The sequence below is a fragment of the Hemitrygon akajei genome, unplaced genomic scaffold, assembly GCF_048418815.1.
Source record: "Hemitrygon akajei unplaced genomic scaffold, sHemAka1.3 Scf000100, whole genome shotgun sequence".
NCBI lineage: Eukaryota > Metazoa > Chordata > Chondrichthyes > Myliobatiformes > Dasyatidae > Hemitrygon > Hemitrygon akajei.
In genome coordinates this window covers 759233-783975 of record NW_027331986.1, presented here as the reverse complement: position 1 = coordinate 783975, position 24743 = coordinate 759233, and the positions used below count along the sequence as shown (strand labels likewise).

The following is a 24743-nucleotide window of genomic DNA, read 5'->3' as shown; positions in this document are numbered from 1 at the left end:
ATAATGTGGGCATTTCTGTTTTGCTGTCGGTATCTAATGGCGTTCTGTAGGGGTCAGTAATGAGACCGCATCTTTTCATGTTAAATGTGAATGATGTGGATAATGGAATTGATAACTTGGTGACGAACTTTGCAGTTGATACAAGGATACGTACGGGGCAGGTAGTTTAGACAGAAGTGGGAGTCGGCAGAAGGACTTCGATAGGTTTGCAGAAGAGGCAACGAAGTGGCGGATGTAACACAGTGTATGCAAGGGAACGGTCATGTACAATTTGTAGAAGGAATAGGGGCGTAGAAAAAAAAATGGGAGAAAATTCAAAAATCAGAGGTGCATAGGTACTTGGGAGTCGTTGAGCAGGAGTCCCTGTTGTTTTGCTCGCAGATTGTGTTGATGAAGGATGACAACAGTAATGTTCGCATATAAGAGCAAGGATGTGACACTGTAGCTTTGTAACTCATTGGTCAGATCGCGCTCGGTGTATTGTGAACAGTTTCCGACCTCCTATCTGAGAAACAGATGTGCTCGTATTAGAACGGGTCCGGAGAAAGTTCATGAGAATGATTCCAGGAATGAAAGTTTTAACGAATGAGGAGTGTTAGATAGCTTTGATCCTGTACTCGCTGGTCTAGAAGAAAGAGAGGGGATCTAATTGAAGCTTATTAAGTATTGAAAGGCCTCGACAGAGTGGCTGTGAAGAAGATGCACCCTGTACTGTGAGAGTCTGGGACCAGAGGACAGCCCTCAATGTATAGGGCATCCACTGACAGCAGAGATGAGGAGGAATTTCTGTAGTCAGGGAGAGGTAAATCTTTGGAATTCATTGTCACGGACGGAGTAGACGCCAAGTCATAGAGTGTATTTTAAAAGGATGTTCGAAGATTATGGGGGGAAGACGGGAGAAAGAGGTTGAGAGGGATAATCAATTGGACACGAAGAAATGGCGGAGCAGACTCGATTGGCTGAACAGATCTGTCTCACATCTCATGGCTTATGGTCTGAAAAAGAGGCTAGTGAGGTTGCATTAGGGTTAGGGTATTGTTAGGGTATCCACTCCTGGATTATAGTATTCAGATTTGTTCGTTCTGCAAAATGAGAGAGGACGTCAGGCTGGAATGAGTGCAGCGGGGATTTACGAGAATGGTGCCGGTACTTGAGGGACTGAGTTCTGGAGAGAGGTTGGGCGGGTTGGGACTTCACACCTTGAAGTGCAGGAGATTGAGGTGACATTATGCAGGTGTTCCAAACTATGAGTGTACAGAAATGGGGGCTGTGTGCAGTCCTTTTCCCCACTTTTGTGGAATCAACAACCAGAGGGCACCGGTTTAAGTTGAGAGAGGATTGATTTAATAGGGATCCCACGGGAAATTATTAATCCATTCTCCCTTCCGGTTCATTGTTTAACTAACACGATGAGTGCACTCTCAGGTTGGAGGGGCAACACCTCATATTTCTTCCGGGTCGTTTACAACCCGATGGCATAAACATCGATATCTTTAACTACTATCTCCTCCTTTTCTTTTCCTCAACCCACACGGCCTTCTCTTCCATTCTGTCTCCTCACTTCTCTCTTCTCCATTCCGGATCGGATCTCTCTGGTTCCTGTTTTACTTCCTTTTTCTCCCTATTGTCCGCTCTCCTCTGCTATCAGATTCCTCCTTTTCAGCCCTTTGCATTTTCCACCTACCACCTCACAGCGTCTCACTTCATCTCCCACCTCCCCCACCCACTCACCTTCACTCTTATCTGGCTTCACCTATCACCTACCAGCTTGGATTCTTTCCACTCCCCGCACCATCTTATTCCGGCCTCTCCCCACTTCCAGTCCTGATGAAGGGTCTCGGCAGGAAATCTCTGTTTTGCTTTACCCCCTCTATAGAAGCTACCTGACCTCCTGACTTCCTCCAACATTTTGTGTCTGTTACTCTGCATCTCCAACATCTGCAGAATCTCATTGGGACAGAGAGCAGAATGCAGAGACTACATCGGGTCTCACTAATGTCGAGGAGGCCACACCTGGAAAACTGAAAACAGTAGATGACCCCAACAAGCACGATGTTGAAAAGTTGCCTCATATGGAAGGACTGTTTAGGACCCTGACTAGTGGTGAGGAGAGAGGTTAGGGGCATCTCTGGCACTTCATCCACTTGCAGTTGGCGTCCAGCCCCTACACCACTCTTTATCGCTGTAAACCTCTCCCTTTTGTGGACAACACTGCCACTTGGTGGTGATTTACCACAATAACAGGACCCCCTGATTTGTGGACTCCATTGTCACCAGGTGGCGCTCTGCCGCAATAACTCTGAGAGACAGAAATGTGACGCTGCAGCCTGCTGAAATGTTTCTTCAAGATTCAGGGTTGTTTAATTCCATTTCCAGCAGACACGTGTAAATGATGTCGAAATAATTATTACTCCGGCTCCAATATAGCACAAAAAACACAACAGTAACAACATATATCCACAGCTTATATACTGTGCACGGACTGATTGTATATGTCCATAAAGTGACGCTCGGCATAGGATGCCTGCATATAAGATGACAGACAGGAAATGATAAAGTAGAGGTGTTTGGTGTTGTGGAACGGTGGGTTAGAGGGTAGAGATATTTATCAGCTTTACTGCTTGGGAAAAGTAGCTGTCTCAGAGGCTGGTAGTCCTGGTGAGGATCCTGCGCATCTACCCACCAATGAGAGTGAGATGAATAGCCCATGAGTGGGATGGGTGGAGGTAGATTGTAAAAATTAGATTGGTGCTTGATCTCAAGAGAGGGCACTTGGAAAATACTAATGAGATGCTTTTAGAATAGCTTGTAATTGTGCCCTCTTGAGAAATATTGATTCTGGATTGGGTGTTGTCCAAAGAACCAAATTTGATAAGGTAACTTATGGTAAAGGAACCATGTGGACATTGTGATCATAACATGTTGCAATTCACCCTGCACTTTGAGAGGGGAAAGGTACAACAAGATGCATCATTATTAGTAGAGTGAGGGGAACTACGGAGGCACGGGAGAGGAGATTATTAAAGTTGATTGGAAGGGGACACTAGCAGGGATGATGGCAGAATAGCAATGGCTGGACTTGTTCAACATGACAGCCTCAGGGTTGAAGAGAAACACATCATATTCCAACTGCATAGCTCCAACCTGAAGGCATGAATATCGATTTCTCCTTCCAGTAAAAAAATTACTGCCCAACTTTCCTTCTACTTTCTCCCGAGTAACGTAACTTTACACATTCTGACCACTGACATCTGGGACTTCCATATTCCTGCCAGTGTCTTCTACAGATAAGAGTGATGTACGATACTTATTCAGTTCATCAGCCATCATCTTTCACCCTCCCCCCATTAATACCTCTCCAGCATCATTTTCCATTGGTTTGATATTCGCTTCTATCTCTCTTTTACACTGTATGAACCTGAAGAAAAAATAGTACCCTCTTTAATATTGCTGGCTAGCTCACCTAAGTATTCCATCTTCTCCTTCTTAATGATTTTAGTTGCATTCTGTTTGCTTTTAAAAGCTTCCCAATCCTCCAACTTCCAGTAATTTTTGTTCTGTGCCCTCTGTTTGTTTTATATGTTGTCTTTGTTTTCTCTTATCAGCCACGGTTTTGTCACCTTACCTTTAGAATACAACTTCCTCTCTGTGACTTCTGAATTGCTTCTAGAAATTCCAGCCATTGGTGCTCTGTTTTCAACCCTGCCCATGTTCTTTTCAAATCAATTGTGAGAATGTTTTCTCTCATGCCTCTCTAATTCTCTTTATTCCACATCTGTCTTTAGTTTCTCCTTCTCCAATGTTGGGGTGAATTTGATCACATTAAGAACACTTGCCCCTAAGGGTTCTTTGGACTCAAGTGACCTAATTAATTCCAGTTTATTACTACACCCAATCCAGAATAGCTGATCCCCAAATGGGCTCAACCACGAGCTGCTCTTAAAAAAAAGCATCTTGTAGGCATTCTAGGAATTCCTCCTCTTGAGACCAACACCATCCTGATTTTCCTAATCACCTGCATGGCAATTCTTCATGGCTATTGTAACATTGCCCTTTTGGCAGGCATTTTCTATCTCCCATTGTAATTTGTGGACCACATACTTACTACTGTTTTGGAGTCACTATACAATTCCCATCAGGGATTTTTTTGCACATATGCTGTTCCTTAATACTACCCACAAATTCTACACCGCCCAACCCTATGCCACCTCTTATCTAATGATATTATTTAATATTTCACCAACAGAGCCACACAACCCCACAGCCGGCTTGTTATTAAACTAAACATATAAATATCTGGGAAACAAGGGGACCTGCAGATGCAAGAAATCGAGAGAAATTCACAGAACGTGCTGGAGAATCTCAGCAGGTCAGGCAGCATCTATGGATGGGAATCAACATTTCCGGCCATGACCCTTCTTTGGGCCTGTTGATAACCATGTATCTGAAAAATCAACAAGCAAAAACAACAGAAAGTAGTGCAATATTGGGAAAACCATTGACAACATTTATTTCAAGGCTTTAAAAAACTGTGGAACAGAGCTCAATCCCAAAGGCAATAAACACTTCCATCAATACCGACATTGACTTTTTTTAATGAAAATATCTTAGTCCCATTTCAATCAGTAAAATTTACAAAGATAAGTAAGAACTGAAATGACAAGTTTAGAAAAGACTATTTACACTCAAACCCACTGAGATTAACACTACCTTGGACAGAAGGAGGAAGAGGAATAACAGACATGAGAAAAAAAATCACATAAGACCACAACACAAAGGAGCAGAATAGGCCATTTGGCCCATCGAGTCTGCTCCACCATTTCATCATGAGCTGATCCAATCTGCCCTTTAGTCCCATTCCCCCACCTTCTCACTGTAACCTTTGATGCCCTGACTACTCAGATACCTATCAATCTCTGCCTTAAACACACCCAATGACTTGGCCTCCACTGCTGCCCGTGGCAACAAATTCCATAGATTCACCACCCTCTGACAAAAAAAAATTTCTCCGCATTTCTGTTCTGAATGGGCGCCCTGCAAACCTTACATCATGCCCTCTTGTACTAGACTCCCCCGGTCACTCTCGAAATTGCATTCAGCAATGGGGATGGACAAATATCCAGCCTACAGCTTATTGAAACTTTCTCCCCAATGTGAACCCGGTCGTGTGTTACAAGGTTAGATTATTGAGTCAATCCCTTCCCATATTCACAGCAGGTGAACGGTCTCTCCCCAGGGGAACACAATTATGTAGCCTTGGTGGAGACGGTTGACAGAATCTCTTCCCAAAGCCTGAGCAGACGATCTGTGGTGTGAACTCGCTGGTGTTTTAATAGATGAGATGATCGTGTGAATGCCTTCCCACATTCGCAGGTCAACGGCCTCTCCCCAGTGGAACTCACTGGTGTGCCAGCAGATCAGATAACTGAGTGAATCCCTTCAAACAATCTGAGTGGGTGAAATCCCTCTCTGCAGTGTGAACTGACTGGTGAGTCACTAGGTGAGATGATGTGGTGAATCCTTTCCCACAGTCTGAGCAGGTGAACGGCCGCTCCCCAGTGTGAACTAACTGGTGTGCTTGTAGGCTACCTAACTGTGTGAATCCCTTTCCACAGTCTGAGCAGGTGAACGGCCTCTCCCCAGTGTGAACTCGCTGGTGTGTCTGTAGGTTGGATGACTGAGTGAATGTCTTTCCACAGACTGAGCAGGTGAATGGCTTCTCCCCAGTGTGAACTGACTGGTGTCTCCGTAGGTGAGATGCCTGAGTGAATCCCTTCCCACAGTCTGAGCAGGTGAACAGCCTCTCCCCGGTGTGAACTCGCTGGTGACTCTGTAGGTTGAATAATCGAGTGAATCCTTTCCCACAGTCTGAGCAGGTGAACAGCTTCTCCCCGGTGTGAACTTGCTGGTGTCTCTGTAGGTTAGATGACTGAGTGAATCTCTTCCCACAGACTGAACAGATGAAATCCCTCACTGCAGTGTGAACTGACTGGTGAGTCAGTAGGTGAGATGATGTGGTGAATCTCTTCCCACAGTCTGAGCAGGTGAACGGCCGCTCCCCAGTGTGAACTAACTGGTGTGTTTGTAGGCTACCTAACTGTGTGAATCCCTTTCCACAGTCTGAGCAAGTGAACGGCTTCTCCCCAGTGTGAACTCGCTGGTGTGTCTGTAGGTTGGATGACTGAGTGAATGTCTTCCCACAGACTGAGCAGGTGAATGGCTTCTCCCCAGTGTGAACTGACTGGTGTCTCCGTAGGTGAGATGCCTGAGTGAATCCCTTCCCACAGTCTGAGCAAGTGAACAGCCACTCCCCAGTGTGAACTCGCTGGTGACTCTGTAGGTTGAATGATCGAGTGAATCCTTTCCCACAGTCTGAGCAGGTGAACAGCTTCTCCCCAGTGTGAACTTGCTGGTGTCTCTGTAGGTTAGATGACTGAGTGAATGTCTTCCCACAGACTGAGCAGGTGAAATCTCTCACTGCAGTGTGAACTGACAGGTGAATCAGTAGGTGAGATGATGTGGTGAATCCCTTCTCACAGACTGAGCAGGTGAACGGCCTCTCCCCAGTGTGAACTCTCTGATGTACCTTCAGTTCAGATAACTGAATGAATCCCTTCCCACAGTCTGAGCAGGTAAACAGTTTCTCCCCAGTGTGAATTCTTTGATGGATCTTCAGTTTAGATGAGCAAGTGAATCCCTTCCCACAGTCTGAACAGGTAAACGGCCACTCCCCGGTGAGAACTCGCTTGTGAGCCATTAGGACAGATGACCGAGTGAATCCTTACCCCATAAATTCAGCAGATGACCAGCCTCTGCCCAGTGTGAACTGACTGGTGTGTCCACAGGTGGGAAGACTGACTGCATCCCTTCTCACACACAGCACAGGTGAATGGCCTTGCCCAGTGTAAACTTGCTGATATACATTCAGTTGAAATGACCGACTGAATCCATTCCCACTGTCTGTGCAGATGAATGGTTTCCCCCCTGATTAAAATGATGGACATGCCAGTAAGTCAGATGACCGAGTGAATCCCTCCCCACAGTCTGAACAGGAAGGATGATCAAGTGAATCCCTTGCTCCATTTCTTAAATATCTGGACAGAGACAGCAAAACTATATTCGAGATTTCCGTAGACAAATTTCTTGTCATTTGTAACCTGTAAAAAGATTTTAAGAATCCATCAATGGGTGCAGGACAACATTTCAGATCACGTGAGTTGTCAAGGTGTGAACTGACATCACACTGTTACAGTGAAGTTCAACACAATTTGGATGGAGAAATCATCTTCTAACTGGGCACAGTGCTGGTATCTGGAATGAGCATTGAACACTCTGATGCTCTTCCTGTCTCTCTAAGAATGGGGCATTTCTGCCATCTCCAATCTGTGACTTGGCTCAGTTTGACTCTCTCCATTGGTATAATTCCCTGTTCCCACTGAGCTGCATGGGTGCCTGGCCCCACAGTAACTGAAACACTCTCACACAAATAGCCGGCAGTGTATTCCACGCACCCACCACACTCTGTGTAAAATACTTACCCCTGACATCTCCTCGGTATCTACTTCCAAGCACCTTAAAACTATGTCCTCTCATGTTAGCCATTTCAGACCTGGGGAAAAAAAACTGGCTATCCACACGATCAATGCCCCTCATCATCTTATACACCTAAAAACGGCTCAAAACATAAACAAGGAAAATGTACACTGCTTTGAGGATTTCTTAGAAGTATACAACATTATGAGGGTATAGAAAGGATAAATTCAAGCAGCTTTTTCCACTGAAGTTGTGTGGGATGACAACCAGAGGTCATAGGTAAGTGGGGAAGGTGAAAATTTAATGGGAACATGTGGAAAAGCTCTTCACCGGTCGTGACAGTGTGGAATGAGATGAATATAAGTAGTGAAAATGAGCTCAGTTTCACCATTTAAAGGAAGTTTGGATGGGAGCCTGGATGGTAGGGGTATGGAGGGTGATGGTCCCGGTGCAGGTATTTGCATTAGACAGCTTAAATGTTTTTTGGCATTGACTAGATGGGCCAAATATCCTGTTTCTGGACTGAACTTCTCCATGTTTCTGTGATAAAGAAGCTGGCCAAACTTGTTTGGATGGGAAAAGGTAGGAGTGACAACGGAGCAGCAATGGCTGGAGTTTCTGGGAGCTACTCGGGAGCTGAGTGATCGATACATCCCAAAGAAGTGGAAGCATTGGAAAGGCAGGAGGACATATCCGTGACTGAAATGAGAAGCCAAAGCCAACATAAAAGCCAAAGAGAGGGCAAACAAAAGAGCAAAGACTATTGGGAATCTTTTAGAAACCAACAGCAGACAACTTTAAAAAAAAGCCAGATGAGCTCAGGGCGTGGAATCCTGATATTATAGTCATTAATGAGTCTTGGTAGCACCCAACAGTCTGAGGCATTTGGAGGAACAAAATATCCGGGGCCTCAATATCTCTTGAAAAGCAAGGTTCCCTGCACCTGTAACTTTTCAACTTTTATTTTGGCAGGCACATCCAATCTCTACATCCTCAAAATTTCACTTCTGAAGGCCTCCCACTTACAAGAACTCTGTTGCCAGGAATGAGCCTGTTCCAAACCACACTTGTCAGATGTTTCTGATACCATCAAAATTGACCTTTCTCCAATTTAGAATCTCAACCCGTAATCCAGACCTCTCTTTTTCCATCTTTACTTTGAATCTCATGGCATTATGATCACAAATTCTGTCACCAGCCCTGGATCATTTCCTAACAGCTTATTGTTCACTTCTATATCAGAGATTCTACATACTGATTAAGGGCACATTTGACAAACTTTACCCCATCTAGTCCTTTTACAGTCTGGGAGTCCCATTCAATATATGGAAAGTTAAAATCACTTACTGAATCAACCTTTGTTTATTGGCATGGTCCGCAAACTCTCTACAAAGTTGTTCCTCTAAATCCCTCAGACTGTTGGGTGCAACCAAATTCCAATAATAGCTACAATATCATAATTCCCTGTCCTGAGCTCATCGGGCTTTCCTACGATGCTTCTTGCATTGTGATATACACAGATCAGCACATTCATCACACTATGCTCAATCATTTGATTGCTGACTCTATCTGAGGTCTGAACAACATCTGACTGGTATCAAGAAAACAAACTCTCCCTCATTGTCACAAAAACAAAGCTGATTGTTGATTACAGGAGGAATGGAGACAGGCTAACCCCTGTTGACATCAATGGATCTGGGTTTAAGAAGGTGAACAGCTTTAAATTCCTCAGCATAAACATCACCAAGGATCTCACATTGTGTGTACATACCGGCTGTGTTGTGAAAAGAGCACAGCAGGTCCTCTTTCACCTCAGATGGTTGAACAAGTTGGGGACGGGGACCCAAAATCCTGAGGACATTCTACAGGGACACAATTGAGAGCATCCTGACTGGCTGCATCATTGCCTGGTATGGGAACTGTGCTTCCCTTAATCGCAGGAAATGGCAGAGAGTGGTGCAGACAGCCCAGCGCATCTGTAGATGTGAACTTTCCACTATTCAGGACATTTACAGGGACAAGTGTGTCAAAAGGCCCAAAGGATATCGGGTACCAAATTCACCACAACTAAAAACTGTTCCTGCTGCTACCATCCAGGAAATGGTACCACAGCAAAAGTACCAACAGGCTCTGGGACATTATCTTCTACCAGGCCATCAAACTGATTAATTCATGCTGGTACAATTGCATTTCAATGTTATATTGACTGTCCTATCTACAAACTATCTATTATATATTACTATTAATTACAAATTGCATATTGTGGTGAAGATGTAATGTAAAGATTTCTACTCCTCATGTGTAGGAAGGATGTATTGAATAAAGTCAATTCAATTCAATTCACCCTCTCCACTATCTGTTCTGTCATTCTGGCTCCCATTTCCCCTGCATCTTATTTTAACCACATCACCCTCTCCACCCACACTAGCACTAGCAAGCCTTACCGCTAGGATATTAGTCCCCTCCTGTTCTGTTCCCCTAACTAATGAATTCACTATCACCTCTTTGACTGTTCTCTGTCAGGTAATCTACCCTCCCACCCCCCCAACAGTTTCTGAAGTGTTCCACCTATTGTTGTGTGGGATAGCAACAAGAGTACACTGCAATGGCTATTTAACTTCATTCCCCTTCCTGATTCTCACCCAGTTTCCTGTGTCCTGCACCTTGTGTGCAACTCACCTCTCTTCATTTCATATCTATCTCCCCCTCCAATTCCTGGATGATCCACAATTCATACACTTCCAGTTCCAACTCCTTAAAGTGCTGGGTTACAAGCTGCAGCTGGATGCACATCTTGTTGGTGAGGGCATCAGGGACACTGGAGGTCTCCCCACCTTCCCACCAATGTCCCCTCTAATTTGTAATGACCAGTGTGCACATAAATCATGTACTGTGCAATTTTTTTACCCAGTGACATGTGCATAGTGAATTTTATACAGAGAGGTAATTAGTTTCACAGCCAGCAAATCACTGTTGATAAGTACTTTGATCTCCCGAGTTCGATCAAGTTCATCTGCACTCTCTCATAGCAAACTCTGTTAAGATTTGCAATTAAGATTTGTAATTAAGATTTGCACCAACACACTTGGTGGGTGTACCAATTCAAATAACATCTTGCAATAGTAATGCATGGGGTGTACTATGAATAAATATAAGGCTGTAACCCAAGTCAGTCAACTTGTCAGATGTTGGCAGTGCTTACGTGCCTTCCCTTTGACAACAGGAGCTCAAACTCCTGCAGGAGAATGTGCAATAAACTGTGGTGTCAATAAGAAGCTGTTCTCTCGAGTTTTATTCAGATTCAGCTTTAACATTTGGCATCACGAACAGGATCCCAATATGCAGAGCACCGAGCAGACGGGCTGAGTAAGCATCTGGACCACTCTGGGGACCGTGGAGGCTGACCGGGTGCCCAATAGGTATTTTACATTTGTCACTCACCGTCAGTTCCTTTGGACGTACGGTGCCTCACCCAAGGCTGATCACATACCTTGACAGGATCGGGAAAAAAATCTGTCTGGAGACTCGTATAAGGTAGGCAAAATTTTTACTAAGTGGGCAGGAGGCAGTATTGGATAAAATTTATTAAGTGGCCAGGAGGCGGTACTGGGTAAACTTTACTAAGTGGGCAGGAAGCAGCCAAGTCAGGTAAATTCATCAATTGAGCAGGAGGTGCCTGCCGGGTAAATTTATCTGATTGTTAATTGAGCAGGAGGCTTTGTGCCTGATAAATTACTTAAAGATAATCGGTCAATTGCAGTTGATTGATACGAGTGTGCCAGGAGCAGCCCTACACAATTTTATGTGAGAGTTTTCCAGACAAGGAAAAAGATTTTCAAATGTTGAGTGCAGCACTCAAAATGTGGCCACGGACGGAGGGGGGTGGGGGAGCCTGCATTATTACCTCATGAGAACAAGCAGTAAATCTTATATGGAAAAAGAACTGAGGAAAGAAGTGGAAATTGTTGAAAAGGGAATGGAAGGAAAAGGCAGATGTAAAATGGAACTTTGCCTGCTATGCCACTGATGGCCTAGTGGCTTCAGCGTTGGACTTCGAGGCGAGAGGTCCCGAGTTCGAATCCAGCCGACTCCCTTGCACACTTTCATCTGTGCTGGGTTAGAGCTGGTGAACAAAACAACTCACCCAGCAGAAGGCAATGGCAAACTACTGCTGTAACTTGCCTTGTACATGATTTCCCAACACCGCACAGCAGCGTGGAAGGAAATCCTCGGCTAACTGGAAAAAATTCTGAATGTGACATACCTTTAAAGTGGAACAGTATATTATCAGCAAGTTGGAGGAATAATGTATGTGAGAAAGGGATAGAGGTATGTACTGCAGAAGGAACGCCAAAGGTTGGGAGATGCTAAAAGCGGAGCGTGAATGGGTGGATGTGCGCCGAAAACGAGAGCAGGAAAAACAACGTAAGCAAACCAAGGCCGGCCCAGATAGGAGGGAAGGGTAGGAACGTCAGTCTAAAGTTTGAACTGATAGGGAAACATGGGATTCCGAGCCCATGTCTGGCATAATGACCCTGGATGTGATTTGTGGCCTGCTATGGCACTTTCACAGGAGACCAAGCCTTTAAACTGGGGGGACAAATACCCATTAATAATGATTTACTGCTCCAATGCTTACAAAGTTTGCCAACATTATTAATACAAATAATATGGATTGGCCTGACAATGACCGAAATCGAATGTGACGAGCTTTGACATATTATTAGGACCCGACTTTCAAATCCTGATCAACCCCAGAACTAATATTCTCCTGTTTGATTCTTACTAAGAGAGAGAGGGGGCAGAACTATTTGACTAGGCAGCATGTTTACACTTGCTCGCAGCTTGTGTTTATATAGTGTTATGATACCAGCCCCCTCCTTCCTGAGAATCGCAAGATCGCTATTAATTCAGGTCTTGGACCCAGGAAAAGAGAGAGAGACAACGCAACGGATTTGACCATTCTTTCTTGGAGACACCTTTGTGGATTGCGATTCTATGCTACGTGCCAGCTATCATGGCTACATGGACACCCTCGGGCAATGTGGGGTGGGGATTGTATCACCCCACCTTGACTGACATCTACAACTCCGTAAGTCAAGATAAAAAGGGGACTGCAGGAGGCAGTACCCTAGCGATGCACCAGAAGGAGACACCATCGCTCATCGCTCCCGTGATGACGGGAAGCGATTCGGAAGCCACGTGTGGTTCATTTCCCCTAGCCTGGGGAGCGAGTGGCTGATAACACCGAAAAGGACTTCGAACTGACAACGGGGAACCCACGTTCCCGATTCAACGATTTGAGTCCAAAAGGCTGGCAAGTTTATTTTCTCACCAAAAATTCTCTCTCTCTCCAACACGTGAAATCCAGCGGTCCCCAAAAGGCTACCTGCATGAACTCCAGACTTTGATATTTCTATCGGACAATATTTTTACCCCTAGACAAACGACAGAGCTACTTCTTATTGTTGATTATTACTATACCCGCGCTTTAGATTGAGTAGTGACGACATATATTATCTGAATGTTTGTATTAACCTTACTTTTGTGCCCCTTTATAAATAAAAACGTTTAAAAATAGTACCATCAGACTTCAGCGGACCTCTCTATCTTTGCTGGTAAGTGACCCAGTTATGGGGTACGTAACAATAGCTCATAGTTTGTTTTATTTAAGCAAAGACAGTCACAAACACAGTCAGCCAGAGAGAAAGAAAGAAGATGGAAGGTTCGAAACAAACGACCTAGTGGCCAAAGGTCACTGTTTGGGCTCTCCTATGCCCACAAGGGTGGGTTGATTATTGATTCAGTGTATACCGAATGTGTGATTGTTGCTTTGTTTGATCCATTGGAGTGGATCTGTTGGTTTGGGAGTATCCTGTGAGGACCACTTGTGCTAACCCTTGCCTGGGGGTGGTAATTCACTTGAAGAGGTACCCCTGTGACCAATCACTGTTGGTGATAATTCGTATAATCCATATGGGGATTTTGTTGGAGTATCCCGTGGCTACCACTTTTGTTAACCCTTAGCTGGATTCGGGTGTGTTATGTGGTAACCACTTGTGAGAAGGGATATTCTGTGGAAATCACTGTCGGTAATACTTTGTGTGTTGGATCTGGATTGGGAGTACCTTGCGGAATCTACCTGTGTGTTAACCCTTGCCTGGGTGGTAGTTCCTTCTGAAGACAGTACTCCTGCAATAAGCTACTTCTGGTGATAATTTGTATGTGCATTTAGAACGACGACGGATAAGACCTACAGCGACTGTTATCCTGTTTTACCACTGTGGAATTTGTGGAATTCAATGTAATTGCCTTCTCTTGACATTCACCTTGGATTACAAATATCTCTCTCTCGTCATTGATTCCGTGGATGAACTGAACTTTCATACTTTACCATCTCAAGACTTTCAGCTTGGTATTCCCTGAGCTGAGTGGTTTGGGAGTTATACTTACACTTATGTGTACTCATAACCCTTTTAAACTTTTGATTATTTTGCTTAATTTGTTATATTATAAGTAGATACAAATAAAGACAGTGGTTTTAACATCAAAACCAGAGTCCAGGTGTGGACTATAGCTGCTGGTTCAATTAAACCTTAACAGTGGTGTTTGTATCTATGTCTTTAAGAGGGCTTACCCCAGCACACAGGGGCCCCTATGTTAACACCTTTCTGTCTCTCTGTCACAACTGGGCCAAGCAGGTAGAACCAGGGGCCTGCTGGGTTTGTGCCGAAATTCCTCAGTATGGGAAAAGTATGATTCAAATGTCAGTAATCCCGCTCAACTACAGTGAGGAACTCTCAGCCTGGGCTTTTTCAAATAACACCTGGGGAAGAGAGTGAGGAACTGTGGTCCAGTCAGAGATGACTGTGGCTGTCAATGTTTTGAGGGATGGTATCTCAGGCCCCCACCAAACGGAACTTCCTACGCCGGGAAACATGCATCTTGGCCATTCCTGCAGGAGCCCAGCAGCGGAGAGGAGTAACTGAGACTGAGCGATTTTGGCTGATCGCTTTTCTCTCCTATGGAGTAGCCAGGAATTCACAAGAGATAATCAATTTGGATACAGCACTTGAGGAGCTGGCCACAATACTGCAGGGGCCCTGACAGAAACACAGGCCCAAGTAACAGAAATATCCACTGAAATGATTGCAATCCGGCAAACAGTCGTACAGAATCATAAGGCTTTAGATTTTAACCCAGCTGAGAAAGGGGGAACCTGTGCTATTATTCACATAGAATGCTGCGCCTATATCCCTGATGAGTCTACTAACGTTACATCGCTCTCCGAGCACACTGCAAAGGAGATGGACAGCATCAAGAGAGTAGGGCAGGATTTACACGGGTTCACCAAAGGGTCGAAATGGTGCTCTTCGAAGGCCTGTTCGGTAATATGTGGGGCATGATATTGCATTATGTCCTAATGGTTGTACCTCTCATTGTTCTAACTACTGATGTTATACCCACTGAGAAGTCAAAGCTCCACTCGGTTGCTTTCTCTGTAAAGGAGGGAATGATAAAGTCTGTAAAAGGGTTAACACTTCGTTAAACAATAGCAGCCTGTTTTTCTGAAAGAAACTCCTGATGATCAACAGATGTACTAAGCCATGCTGAGCCATATGTCTTCTTGAGGGTAGCTAGCTAGGCTTTCAGGATGCTTATCTCCTTGTGCACTCATGTGTAGAGATAGGACAGCTTCAGTCTGTTCTGTGTGTGTAAGCCATTATGACTATTTTGTAATTTGTCTTTAGGGTCTATCATAGTAAATAACTTTGGCTCCAGCCTGTCCTGCGTGGGGAGTATCTGGACAGATATATCTGTGGTGTGAGGGGAATTGGTGGATTGGGTGGGAACAGTCACAGTCTGTTCCTGTCTGAGTGACTAACTGAGTGAGCCCCGGGTGCTTGAAATAAAGAGTTTGTACTATACGGTCTCTGAGTGACTTAATCCGGATTCGACTTCGACAGAATGGGAGTGGTCTTAAAGGGCTGGGCTGCTGGAAGCACATTACCAGACCTGGACTGATTGCAACTGTGTCTGACAGAAGCATAATTGGTTATTCTGGGCACATTCAGTCCCACTCCAACTAAATCCTACCTTCCCTTGTACAAGTATGTAATGTCTAAAGGACCAGTGTCTGAGTAAATGAGACTCACCAACCTTTCTTCCGACTGAATCAATGAGAACTCCGAGTCAGTTGATTCAGAGTTGTTCTCTCCAGTTGATGCTCTCAGTCCTCGGGCTGGTTCACTTGTTGCTGTTCCCTCGTCTTCAGCTGTGGTTTGCTTCCAGTTGGGGTTTTTCTTCCAATAAACCTCTCACCACAGTTCTCACTTTAACCAGAGAGATAATGAAGCACATTAACACAGTTTGAACACCAAACTCACGGGTCTATTTCTACTGTTGTAAAAATGGAACTGCCCATTTACTCATAACCAGTCCCTGTGAGGATGGAATGGGAACTTATCCTCTCCTCAGACTGGCAGTCATTGCTTCCAAAGGAACTCCAAAACCAAATATCTGATCCCAGACCAGAAATACTTGCTCAACACCTCGTAAGCACAAGCAGCTCGATCCTCGCGTCCATTTTACCTGGATCAAAAACTATGATATCCCAGGACCCAACCTCACAGAATCACACAGCTTAATCTGCCACTCACCGACCCTGAGAGTCTCGCACATTGTCCTCCCATTTCACACTGGGTAGTGCAATCGGGGATTTCCCCACAACCAATGTCCAGCTGCTCGAAATTTCTGCTTCATTGCAGAAGGACGACCATTCAGCCCCATCTGTAGAAGCAGTAACCAAAGTCAAAGCCAACACAGGACTAGAGTCCAAGGAGCAACTCTCCCAGTACTCTTTGCTGATTGTAATATGATGCAGTGTGTCAGCCAGTCACAGTTCAAAAACTAGCTCTCCCACACCAATGCACAACAGAACTGGTACCGGATGACCCTCTAACTTTCCAGCTGACAAAAACTGATTCAGGAAATAACTCAGTGAGGACGAAGGTGTGAAAGAATACTTCACAATGAAGACAAGAAAGATTGCCGATATATATCATTGCAGAGGTATGATACAGGGTGGACCAAGGTTGACCCAGATAGTTGATGCATGTCACTGAAGTTGGGAGAGAGACTGGACAGAGGTTGAACAAGATGGGCAGGGAATGAGCAGATGGAACCAGGTGGAGCTGAAAGCAAGGACGATCAATTATGGTTCTCCAGCAATACACAGATACTGAATAAATAGTACACACTACTGCATAAAGGATCTTAAATTGACAAAGTTAGAACAAACAACAAAAACATCGCCATATATACTTTGAACCCTCACCAAATTGTTTATCAACACACCATAGAAAGTTTCCCATTTGGACACTTCACGCTTTGCACAGTAACTGCACTGCCCGTGACTGCAAGGAGTGGCAGAGACCTTTGGATCCAGATCAGTAGATCACAGAAACCATTCTCCCCCTAGAGTAGTGAAATCAAAGATCCCCACAACCTGGGTCGTTCTTTCCCATCCACCCCAATCCAGGAGAAGACAACAGCCATAAAGCTCAAGGACAAATGTGAGGAGGCTCAGGAAGTGAGACAATTTGAGGGAAGTTAAAGGGACTCAGTGGCCAACATCAGACTCCCCAACACAACATGGAGGAAGCATCACCTCACATCCGGGGACTCTGACCACACACCACATGATCTTGAGTCACAAACCAGAGGGTGGGGTAGATCTGCGTTAAACAGCCTCACGTGACCTGTTGGTGGGTCTCTAATTTCAACTCTGTGGAAATAAACAGCCTGGGCTCCTGGGTTGGATCGTTCAATGCAGATTAAGTGAAATCCACATTTTTTTGAAGAGCCCAGATAATTGGAAAATAAATGAGTAATTGGCCCTCAGTTCGGCACTCACAGCTAACATTGGATCTCCCCACTCGGGATCGGTCTCAATACTCACTGATGGGAAAACGATATCTTCGGCCCACAGACAGTGATCTGACCCCTGGCTTCCTGACCCAGGAGGGGAGGACCCTTTCCCGATCTGACCCCTGGCTTCCTGACCCAGGAGGCGAGGACCCTTTCCCGATCTGACCCCTGGCTTCATGACCCAGGAGGAGAGGAACCTTTCCCGATCTGACCCCTGGCTTCCTGACCCAGGAGGCGAGGACCCTTTCCCGATCGGACCCCTGGCTTCCTGACCCAGGAGGCGAGGACCCTTTCCCGATCTGACCCCTGGCTTCCTGACCCAGGAGGCGAGGACCCTTTCCCAATCCCGCAGACGTTCCGCTTCAGTACTGAGCAGAAAGGAAAACACCACCCAACCGGAGACAGTGAGCATGAGCGAAGAGATTGTACATCTGTGGATAAATGGGAGGGGCAAACAGGATCACGTGACTGGTGGGGTCTCCCACCCCAGGCAGAGAGTCCAGCTACCAACCACTCTGTGGAAAAAGACAAACTTGCCACTTATATCTCGTCTCACCTTAAATGTATTAGACATTTCAACCCCCAGGAAAAATATATCGTCTGTCCACACAGATTCATAATCAGGTTTATTATCACCGGCATGTGGTGTAAACTTTGTTAACTTTGCAGCAGCATTTCAATGCAATACATAATATAGACGAAAAAAAAAACACAAAATAAAATAATAAAAATTACAGTATATGTATATCTGGGACCATTGCTCATTGTAATTGTTATAAATGACTTGGATGAGGAAGTGAAGCGATGTGTTAGTAAATTTGCTGATCACCCAAAGGTTGGGGATGTTGTGGATAGTGTAGAGGGCTGTCAGAGGTCACAGCGAGACACTGAAAGGATGCAAAACTGGGCTGAGAAGTCGCAAATGGAGTTCAACCCGGATAAGTTTGAAGTTGTTCAATTTATTCGGTCAAACATGATGGCAGAATATAGCATTAATGTGAAGACTCTTCACAGTGTGGAGGATCAGAGGGATCTTGGGGTCCGAGTACATAGGACATTCAAATCTGCTATGCAGGTTGACTCTGTGGTTAAGAAGACATACGGTGCATTGACCTTTATTAATCGTGGGATTGAGTTTAGGAGCCAAGAGGTTTTGTTGCAGCTATATAGGACCCTGGTCACACTCCACTGTGCTCAATTCTGGTCACCTCACTACAGGAAGAATGTGGAAACCATAGAAAGGGTGCAGAGGAGAGTTACAAGGATGTTGCCTGGATTGGGGAGCATACCTTATGACAATAGGTTGAGTGAACTCGGCGTTTTCTCTTGGAGTGACGGAGGATGAGAAGTGACCTGATAGAGGTATACAAGTTTATGAGAGGCATTGATCATGTGGATAGTCAGAGGCTTTTTCCCAGGGCTGAATTGGTTACCACAAGAGGGCACAGGTTTAAGGTGCTGGGGAATACGTAGAGGGGAGATATCAGGGGTGAGTTTTTTTAGTCAGAGACTGGTGGAGAGTGGTAATGGGATGCCGGCAATGTTTATGGAGGTGGGCATGATAGGGTCTTTTCAAAGATTTTTGGTTAGGAACCTGGCGGCACAGGAGAAAAACTAACTTAGAAAAATAGAGGGCTATGGGTAACCATAGTAATTTCTAAGGTAGTGACATGTCAGCACGACTTTGTGGGCCGAAGGGCCTGTACTGTGCTGTAGGTTTCCTATTATTCTATGAATAAATTTAAAATTGTGCAAAAAGCAGAAATACTATATATTTTAAAAGTGAGGTCGTGTTCAAGGGCTCAATGTCCATCTGGCTATCAGATGGCAGAGGGGAAGAAACTGTTCCTGTATCACTGAGGGTGTGCCTTCAAACTTCTTTACCTCCCTCTCTGATGGTAACATTGAGAAAAGGGCATGCCCTGGGTGCTGGAGTTCCTTAAAAATGGACGCTGTCTTTCTGAAACACTGCTTCTAATCCTTTGGTAATCTTATAAACGTCTATTCAGTCTCATCCCAGCCGACACGGCTCCAGAGAAAACCACATAAGATTGACCAACCTCCCATTATAGCTCAGGCCCTCTATTCCAAGCAATATCCTGGTAAACCTCTTCTGCACCCTCTCCAAAGCCCCGACATCCTTCGGAGAATGAGAGCGACCACAACTGTATGAAACACTCCAGATGTGGCCTAATTAATCTTATAAAGCTGTAACATAACTTCCCGACTTTTGAACTCAATGATAAAGACTACCACACCATTTGCCTTCTTAAACTGTGCAGATCAATCTGTGCGGTCTCGTTCAGGGAGCGATGATCTCGAACTCCAAGATCCCTCTGATCATCAACACTGTTCAGGGTTTTGCATTTAACAGTGTACTGTCTCATACATTCGACCGACCGAGCTGCCAAGGTAATCAAATCTCAGTGACTTTTCGCAGGACCTGTTGAATTTATTGCCAAGTGCACAAGTACGGGAAGGTACAGGTACAGAGAAACACTGACTTATAGCAGTATCACAGGCAAGTACATTGAGATAACACACGGAACACACACTATACAATTCTCTGTCAGTAACAAGATAGAAACATGTTTTACTTCATCCTGCTAATAGGACCAGAACAACAGGGGCTGAGCGGCGGCTCATCTCAGACGGTTCGGTGTGAAGGTCTCACAACCCGGACCGACCTCGGCAGATTCTGTGAAGGAAGCGAAGCGAGGCCGCCAGTTCGGGAAAGTTCATCCCCTCCCCCTTCAGGTTTCACCGATCACCTTGTGTTTCTCTCTCCCTTCCCCACCCCCACCTTTTATTCTCCAGTGCTGCCGAAGGGTTTCGGCCGCTAATGTCGACTGTACTCTTCCTGGATTCTGCCCGGACTGCTGAGTTCCTCCAGCATTTTGTGCGCGTTGCTCGCATTTCCAGCGTCTGCAGATTTTCTCTTGTTTGAGTTCGGGAAAGTTAACTCACTACCCAACGTCAGAACTCGCCGATCGGGACCGGCTTCAATACTCACCGAAGGAAAATTGTTGGTGTTGCCCCGCAGAGAATAATCCGTCTCCGGCTCCCCGTCCAAGGGGGCGAGAACCCCCTCCCGATCCCGATCTCACCGCCGACCCGCTTTCACAAAGAACGAAAAAACACTGCCTAGCCCGGGAATGTGAGCATGCGCAATATGCTAATTGCGTCATCAGGTGGTGGGCGGGGCCTCGGAAACAAACCCATAGATGCTTCCAATCTGCGGTAAAACGGGATCACGTGATGAGTGAGGGTCTCCCACGTGACCCGGTGACTGTTCCTCGCCCTTCACACACTGCCCTGCCCACCGCCGCATTTCCCAAATTATTTTATTATTTCCCTATATTATTTCCAAATTTAAACTAGATGCGTATTTAGTTTTTCCAACCATATCTTCCCCGGTCCCGTTCCCTCCAGCCCCAGGTTAGAGTTAGAGTTTCGATTCCCACCCCATCCCGACACACAATTCAGACCCACACAGGAAATGTGCAGGTTTCATTTAAATCAGTCTATGTCTGTAAACACTAATTTCTATTCACATTCCTCCAGCCTCACTGAACAGGAACACTGAAACATTAAGTGAGAAACAGCAGCAGGAGGCCAATCAGCCCTTCTAACCATCAACAAGATGGCAACTGCTCTCCCTTCTCAGCCACATACTTCTGCCCGATCCTCATTTCCTCGATTCCCCTCGGTCTCCACACATCTGCTGTTCTCTGTTTTATGTGAGGACGATCAATGTGTTTCACCGCTCTCTGTGGTGGGGATTTACAGACATTCACCACCCTCTGGGTGGATTCATTTCTCTTCATCTCAGTCCTGGACAGTCCACCCCCTGTTTCAGAGACTGGGATCCCTGGTTCAGCCGGTAATGATGTTGTGCATTTCAATGTGATCACCTCTCTGTCCTCGATTCTCTAAATGAAAGGGTTATCACATTTGATCTTTCTTCATATGATGACCCCACCACTCCAGGGATCAGTCTGCAGAATCTTCATTGCACGCTTTATAACAAATAGTCTCTAACCTCTTTGTTCATCCCCTATGGAATTAATTCCCATCTTCTGCAGCCCCGTGTTGCCCCAAACACTCACCTCCCACCCTTGTCACTAGTTCCACCTTCCCACCTCCCCCCTCACCTGGATCCACCTCTCACTCTCCAGCTCTTGCCCCATCCCCACCCCTCACCTCTTTTCTCTGACTATTTCCCGTCCACTCTCAGTCCAGAGGGAGGGTCTCGGCCCGAAATGTTAACGGTCCATTTCCCTCCACAGATGCTGCCCGACCCACTGAGATCCTCAGGCAGCGCCTTTGTCTCCTGGTAAACTAACACCCTGACAATGTGGGCCATAGATACCCCTTCCTCTAAAAGTCATCGAATCACTCAGACAGCTAATCGCTGACAGGAATTATATTTGTTGGTCATTACATTCCAGCTAGATGGAGTTGTTGGGGAGTTCAGCGTGTCCCAGTGAAAGAGCCGATTGGCTGAGCTCTCTGCGCTGTCCCTCCGGCTCCTGCCAGTGGTGGCGCTGTGGGGACCCCCGGCCAGTATCTACACCATAGCGAGATGCGCAGGCGCGCTGCCGACACTCTGGGATAGTCCGAGCGGCGGTGCGCAGGGGCTGATGTCGGGTTTGTGTAAATCGGCGGCCGGTAGCAGTGAGAAAGGGCCTGGCCCAAGCTCTGCCGGGTGGCTGTGGGCTCCAGGCTCTCCTCAGCCCCGGTTTTAAATTTGCGACCGAGCCAGGGCTGTGGGATCAATTCCTTGTGGTTCTCCAAGGGGTTTGGGGAGAATGGGCTCTGTCTGTGTGTGTGGGTAGAGGTTATGAGTGGAGTGTGGGTGTGGGCTTGTAGGCGGGATGGGTTCTGTTGGGAGAAAGTGGGATGATTGGACATTCCGTGATACGGGGAGGATGGTCCCGAGACAAATTAAGTTGTAAACAAGGGACGATCTGGTGAACTGGATCAGACAGCTTAGCTCGCGTGTCCTTTCAGGAAACAATTCTCTCTTCATATTAATGACTGTCTAAGATTGCTGTTCACAAGATTATGAGTTATAAGATTGTGTGTTACAGAGTCCCAGAGTCAAGGACAGCTGTCACCGTCATGGGCTGCGAGTGCAAATTGGGAAGGGGAAGGGTGTGTCAGTGACCAGTGCATCAGAGTACACGGATTTCCACATCCTCCTGTGAGGTATAAATGTCCTTACAGTGAATTCGGATATGCTGGGATATCGGGAGTCTGAAAGGGAAAGGGAATCGGGAAGGGACTGAGGAAACAGTTTTAACAGGAGAACATGTTCAGGGGTAAAGGGGTACAGGAGCTGTCTAGTAGATCATTTAATTTTTTTTTGTTTTGTTTTTGTAACCTCACAGATGGAGACTGAGGAAGGAGCTTGTTGACGGAGGATACCCAGAGGCGAGCAGGTCAGGAATGGAATCAGGAATTGAATTGAATTGACTTTATTTCATACATTCATGAGGAGTAAAAATCTTTACGTCATGTCTCCAACTAAATGTGCAACGTACAATCATAGTAATTTATAATAGTTTATAATAATTAAAACAGACAATGTAATATAGAGTACGTTCAAGTCAGCGCCAGTTCATCGGTCTGATGGCCTGGTGAAAGAAGCTGCCCCAGAGCCTGTTGGTCCTGGCTTTTATGCTGCGGTACCGCTTCCCAGATGGTAGCAGCTGGAATAGAGTGACGGAGATGTGATTTCCTGTGTCACGGGTATAGACAGTCGCCTCAAGTGAGGAGTTAGTGTAGAGATGCAGCTTCCCTGGAGGTGGAGGAAAGAGGACACACCAACAGGTGGAACCAGCTGCGGGAAGACATGGTTTGTCAGGTCTGACGATGAGCTGAATGTACCATAACCTTCAGACTGAATCAGAAAACCATTCTGAGGGTATTTTAAATGTCAGAAGCAGGAGAGATGTGATCACATGTGCAGAGGACAGGGGTTATGTCTCCATCAGACCCTCAGTTAGATGGTTCCAGTTTCAACGTGCAGGGATGAAAACAGTGTTTGGTGCCGGATTTAATCACTGATTCTGACACAGTGAGAGGATTAGTTTAGCTGTAAGGAAGCAATATTAATGGAAGACGACACAGGAACTTCATCAATTGCCAGTTGTTTAGCAGAAGTGACCAATCTCTATGTTACCTTGACAGAAACAGATACTCCCAGTGGTGACAAAGGGGTTCAGTCTGGTTTATTTCAGGTTGGAGAGGGGTGTAGAGTTTTGAAATCAATGCCTTGTGGTGCCACCATCGTTAATTTAGCATGTCCGGAGTGGTGGATCACACAGCACGGAAACAGGCCTTCGGCCGGCCATACCTGTTCTGACCATCCACTCACTGTCTACACTGGTCCCATTTATCAGCACTTGGATCATAGCCGACTGTATCTCGGCAGTTTCAATGCTCATCCTCTTTGTAAATGTTGTGAAGGGACCTGCCTCCACCACCACCTCGGGCAGTGTGTTCCAGATTTCAGCTACCCTCTGAGTGACAAATCTCTTCCTCAGATCTCTCTAAACCTCTTCATCCTCTGCTTAAATCTATGCCCTCTGATCGGTGACACCTCTGTCCCAGGATCGGGGCCGATATGAGCATCAGTGAGGTCTTTGATAACGGTCACATGGTAAGTTGTTGTGGAAAGTCAGATCACACGGGATCCAGGGAGAGCTGGCTCACTGGATGCACAGTTGGCTTGATGGTAGGAAGCAGAGAGTGATGGTGGGAGGCTGTTCATTGGACTCGAGGCCCGGGCCTAGTGAGGTTCCCCAGGGATACACCCCACTGCTCTCATTATTCATTGATATTTAATTATATTTGCATTTGCACAGTTTGTTGAATTCTATGCTCCACTTGATCTTTCATTGATCCTGTTACTATTCTATAGATTTGCTAAGCATTACTGTAGGAAAAACAATCTCAGGGTTGTATGTGGTGACATATATGTACTCTGATAATAACATTTACTTTGGACGTCAACCATTATTGTCATCTGGATCAATAATTTGGTTAAGAATGTACAGGATATGGAGAGTAGGTTTGCAGCAAGTTCAATTACTTTTTCTGAAAGATATTCAGTATAATCTCTCTGCTCTGTTTCTCTCTCTGCATTTGACCACCCCCTCCCCTTACTGTCTTCCCTCTCTGCCCCGTCCTCCCGCTCACCCTGACATTGGACATACGTTCAGGGTGAAAGTGAATTATTTTCGTGGAATTCTTCACTCAGAGGTTGGTGAGAG

The 24743-nt window shown here is 45.7% G+C and overlaps 2 protein-coding genes across 4 annotated transcripts in view; one reads left to right on the top strand and one right to left on the bottom strand.

The window, feature by feature from the left end:
* LOC140723079 (uncharacterized) overlaps positions 1-24743 on the top strand; it is a 561502-nt gene that overhangs the window by 35017 nt on the left and 501742 nt on the right. The gene's annotated exons all lie outside the window — the stretch shown is intronic.
* Positions 4487-20603, bottom strand: LOC140723107 (uncharacterized). 3 transcript variants are annotated; one of them, XM_073037736.1, is made up of 4 exons: positions 20477-20603; positions 16194-16323; positions 15694-15866; positions 4487-7157 (listed from the first exon to the last, which is right to left on the bottom strand). In XM_073037736.1, exon 4 carries the CDS (start codon positions 6755-6757, stop codon positions 5399-5401), a length of 1359 nt encoding a protein of 452 aa, XP_072893837.1. In that variant the 5' UTR covers positions 6758-7157; positions 15694-15866; positions 16194-16323; positions 20477-20603; the 3' UTR covers positions 4487-5398. The 3 variants fall into 3 exon arrangements, with proteins under 3 accessions (XP_072893837.1, XP_072893836.1, XP_072893835.1); XM_073037735.1 differs by lacking the exon at positions 16194-16323 and having other exon boundaries at positions 15690-15866; XM_073037734.1 differs by lacking the exon at positions 16194-16323.

Bases quoted from the DNA above. Each gene is read 5' to 3' on its own strand.
- LOC140723107 (XM_073037736.1), bottom strand. From the start codon at position 6,757: ATGGCTCACAAGCGAGTTCTCACCGGGGAGTGGCCGTTTACCTGTTCA.